The sequence below is a fragment of the Marmota monax genome, unplaced genomic scaffold, assembly GCF_021218885.2.
Source record: "Marmota monax isolate L192 unplaced genomic scaffold, Marmota_monax_Labrador192_F-V1.1 WCK01_AAM20220418_F8-fsc00064, whole genome shotgun sequence".
Taxonomy (NCBI): domain Eukaryota; kingdom Metazoa; phylum Chordata; class Mammalia; order Rodentia; family Sciuridae; genus Marmota; species Marmota monax.
Genome location: NW_026694542.1, coordinates 362,368 through 367,197, shown reverse-complemented (window position 1 = coordinate 367,197; position 4,830 = coordinate 362,368). Strand labels below are relative to the sequence as shown.

At 45.1% G+C, this 4,830-nt stretch overlaps 1 protein-coding gene across 1 annotated transcript; it reads left to right on the top strand.

Moving 5' to 3' along the window:
* Positions 1 to 518: 518 nt before the first annotated feature.
* LOC124076561 (olfactory receptor 4D1) lies at positions 519 to 1,454 on the top strand. Its single transcript, XM_046420574.1, has one exon. The coding sequence runs from the start codon at positions 519 to 521 to the stop codon at positions 1,452 to 1,454; it is 936 nt and encodes a 311-aa protein (XP_046276530.1).
* The last annotated feature ends 3,376 nt before the right edge of the window (positions 1,455 to 4,830 follow it).

Below are 4,830 nucleotides of genomic sequence, written 5' to 3'. Positions count from 1 at the left end.
TTTCATTCTGAAGATCGAATCCAAGAGTTCTTTACCACTGAACTACATCCCAAGCCCTTTTTTAATTTTTAATTTTGAGACAGGCCTTATTACATTGCTGGGGCTGGCCTGTAACTTGCGATCCTCCTGCCTCAGACTTGGAAGTTGCTAGGATTACAGATATGTGCCACTGCACCTGGAAATCGTACTCTTAGTGGGGATAAAGGTCATAAGATAAAATAAGGAAGTATGCTCTTGGCATTTCAGAAGTCAGTGATCAAGTGGGAGAGTGAGGGTTGGGAGTGTAGGGTCCAAGGATAGGGGCTGTCTCAGAGAGGCCAAGCCATGCTGTTGAAGCTGCCACACACCAACACTTCCCTTGGTGCTTTAAATATGTATTTATCCTCATGGAAGGAAGGCTCCCCTAAGCTGCATCTAGAATGGCACTCAGAGGTGACTTTGATCAACTCAAAAGAAAAATAATTGAATTATCTTGATTTTTTTTCTTTGCTCCTCTCTAGGCACATGGGGAAGACCCCATGGAACCACAGAACATCACATGGGTGTCAGAGTTTATCCTTTTAGGGTTCTCACAAACCCGGGAACTCCAGAAATTCCTGTTCCTGGTGTTCCTATTTGTCTACATTACCACTGTCATGGGAAACATTCTTATCATGGTTACAGTGACTTTCGACCCCCGGCTCCACATGCCTATGTATTTTCTGCTCCGAAATCTGGCCGTCATCGACCTCTGCTATTCCACAGTCACCTGCCCAAAGATGCTGGTGGACTTCTTTCATGAGACCAAGACCATCTCCTACCAAGGATGCATGACCCAGATCTTTTTCTTCCACCTCTTGGGAGGTGGGACCGTCTTCTTTCTTTCCGTGATGGCCTACGACCGATACATAGCCATCTCCCGGCCCCTCCACTATGTCACCATCATGAACACTCGATTGTGTGTGGGGCTGGTGGTGGCTGCCTGGGCAGGGGGCTTTGTCCACTCCATTGTCCAGCTGATTCTAATGCTCCCACTGCCTTACTGTGGCCCCAATGTCCTGGATAACTTCTACTGTGATGTTCCCCAAGTATTGAGACTCGCATGCACAGATACATCCCTCCTGGAGCTCCTCATGATCTCCAACAGTGGGATGCTGGTTCTCCTCTGGTTCCTCCTCCTTCTCGTCTCTTACACTGTCATCCTGGTGATGCTAAGGTCCCACTCGGGGCAGGCGAGGAGGAAGGCAGCTTCCACGTGCACCACCCACATTATTGTGGTTTCCATGATCTTCATTCCCTGTATCTATATCTACTCCCGGCCCTTCACTCCCTTCCCCTTGGACAAGGCTGTGTCCATCAGCTACACCGTCATGACTCCCATGCTCAACCCCATGATCTATACCCTGAGGAACCAGGAGATGCAGGCAGCCATGAAGAGACTAGGCAAACGCCTAGTGATTTGCAGCAGGGAGTGAACTTTAAATAGGTTGATTTCCAAGACAAATCTTCACTCTGAACTTGTGCTATCTCATGTGAAAAGACGGCAGCAAGTCTTTATAAAGTACAACAAATCATATTACACCACTATTTCTTAAAAACTTCCTCCTGGGTCACGTACTAGGTCAGGCACTTTCACACTTTATTCTTGTTCCCCCCCCCCCAACAAAATCGGTGGTGGATATATCATTATTAAAGAGTTTTACGAATGAGAAAATTCAGGGAGTGGTGACTTGTTCAAAGGTAAGCAGCAAGTAAGGGGAAAAGGTTTGTTCCTCTGACTTCAAGTTTAGGGCCAGAAGATATGGATGGTATCTGAAACTCAGACTCTCCCAGGACCACAAGGGAAAACCTAGAGAGTTCCTCATCTATAGATGAATGTCTGGTGAATGATCAACCGCTTTGTGTCAACTCCAGGTCAATCATGTTCTTTTCTGCTTCTTGTCTCCTCACCTCATTCTCCACTGTGGTATTTAGGAAATAGTCCGGCTCTTTTTCCATTTCTTTCCTTTTTTTTTTTTTTGGTGCCAGGGATTGAATCCAGGAGTGCCTAACCACTGAGCCACATCCCCAGCCCTTTTTTATTTTTTTCTTTGGAGACAAAGTCTCACTAAGTTGCTCAGTGCCTTGCTAAGTCACTGAGACTAGCTCTGACCTTGTGATCTACCTGTCTTAGCCTCCCAAGATGCTGAAATTATGGGTGTGTACTACCACACCTGGCAGTGCTCTGACTTTTTTTTTTTTTTTTAGTGCTCTGACTCTTAACATTGTCCAGGTGTTTCCTGTAATGGCATTTTCCCTTTGGTTTTGTGCCTTCTCTGCTAAACACTTCCTGGACAGCCTTCAAAACATGTTACTTAACTGCTATGGTGTTTCCCCAAATTTCATGACTTGGAAATTTAATATCCAAATTCATATGTTGATGGTATTTGGAAGAAGAGCTTTTCTGGTACTTAGATGAGGGAAGACACCCCCATGGTGGCATTAATGGCTTTATAAAATCAGGAAGAGTTACCTGAACTCTAACGCTACCACTTTTCTCCAGGTGATGCCCTCTGCCATGTCATCCCACAGCCAGAAAACCCTCATACAATACTGGCAACTTGATATAAAACTTCCTGGCCTCCAGAGCTGTGAGGAATACATTTTTTCCTTTATAATTTACTCCATCTGTGGTGTTTGTTATGGCAGCAGAAATGGGTTTAAGACAACTGGCCAATATTAAGAGGTGGGGACTCTGGAGGAGATTAGACCATTAGGGTTCCTCCCTTGTGAATGGGATTATCCTTCATTTTCAACCATGCGAGGACACAGCATTTCTTCCCTCCAGAGGCTTCAGCAAGAAGGCACCATTTTGGAAGCAAAGAGAAATCCTCTCCAGACAACCAAACCTGCCAGGGATTTTATCTTGATCTTCTCACCCTCCAGGGCTATGAGAAAATAAATTTCTGTACTTAATAAATTACTGAGCCTCAGGTATTTTTGGTGGCAGTATAACAAACCAAGACATTATCCAACATAATATTCCCTTCATTTGGATAGTGATAGTGTGGCTGAGAGAAGGATGGCATAATATGGTTGGGGAACAAAGGCCAAAGAGTACAGGACCATGGCTATTAAAGTTCAAACTTTGAGTTAATGATTTTAGTTCCAAGGCTGTACCCCATGTATGCTTTGCTTTGCCTTTATCCTGAACTTCCCACTCTAGAATGAGATCTTATTGAGGACAGGGGGCATACTGTTTTAGTCAGCCTTGCGTTAACATGACCAAAATATTCAACAAGAATAATTCAGAGGAGGGAAAGTATATTTCAGCTCCTGGTTTCCAAGGCTCAGTCCAAGGTTTTTGGCAGATTCCATAACTCTGGGTCAGAGGTGAAACTGAATGTCATGGGAAAAGGGCACGGCAGAGAAAATCAGCTCAGAAGATGGAACCAGGAAGGAGTGGGGGAGCATGCTGCTCACCAAGGACAAAATACCACAAGAGCCTCCAGTGACCTACTTCTTTTAGCCATACCCCGATGGCCTGAAGTTACCACCATGTTAATCCATATCAGTGGATTAATGCACAGGTTAGGTGAAGGCTCTCATTAACCTGTTGTTTCCTGTCTAAACTTCCTTGCACTGTCTCACACATGAGTTTTGGGGGTCACCTCACATATAAACCATAGCCTTCTGCCCAAGCCCCCAATAACTCACACCCATCTCACAATGGACTAACAAATTAGTCCATTTCTAAGAGTTTCCATAGTCTTACAGTCCCGGTATTACCAAAATTCCAAGGCCAAAATCTCATCTGAGACTCCAGGGAAACCCTTGGATGTTTTCCCCTGTAAAGATCAAAAGCAAGTTGCATATACCCAATATACAATGGCACAGAGTAAGTATTTCCATTCCAAAAGGGATAAATAGTGGTATAGAAAGAATGGATGGGACCAAAAGAAGACCAGAATCCAACTGGGCAAACAAGTTCTGCTGCTTCACATCCAGCATCTGGGGCACATGACAAAGTGATATTCTCTCCAAGGTTCTTGTGTGGCTCTGACCCTGTGGTCTTGTTGGTTGCAGCACACGTGGCCTCTATATTGTCTTATCTGTATTTGATTCCTGCAGCTTTCATCAGCAGATGTTCCATAGTACTGTCCTCTGTTAATCTCAGCGGTCTCCACTGTAGCTTCAGCTATCTTCTCACATCTTCATGTATCAGGGATTTCAACCCTGTTATACTTTGCCTGGCTTCCCAGAACTACCTTTGAAATCTTGGTGGAAATCCATGACCCCTTAACTCCAGCATCCTGCTCTTGCAGAATTAGCACTATGTTGTTGAAGCCAAAACTTGCCACGATCTTGAGCACTAATTGAGACTCCTGGGAACATGGCTGTAGCAGCCTCTGAGTGTCTGAATGACTAAGTACAGTAAAACAATATCCTAGGTCTTCCCTGCCCTCATCCTTCACCTTGTGCAAGAAGGGTGCCCCCATGGTCTCTGTATTACTCAGGGTTCTCTAGAGGAACACAATCAACAGGAAGTATAATTATAAAAAGGGGACTTATTAAGTTGGCTTTCTCAACCAGAAGCTGGATAATCCACAGTGGCCTTCTGTAGGCTGGAGAGCTGGAAGAACCAGTAGCTGCACAGTCCAAGAGGCTGAAGCCTCAGAACCAGAGAGATCAATGGTGCTACCCAAGTATGATACCAAAAGCTTCTGAGAATCACTGGCAGAGTCTGCTTTGGAAGAGGGAAGAAGTGAGAATTCAATATCCTCAGACAATCACAGCAGCAATCAAGGACGAGCAGAGAAAGGAGAGGGCCCGACTGACGCCTGCACCCAACCCTGCACCCAACGGACAGCC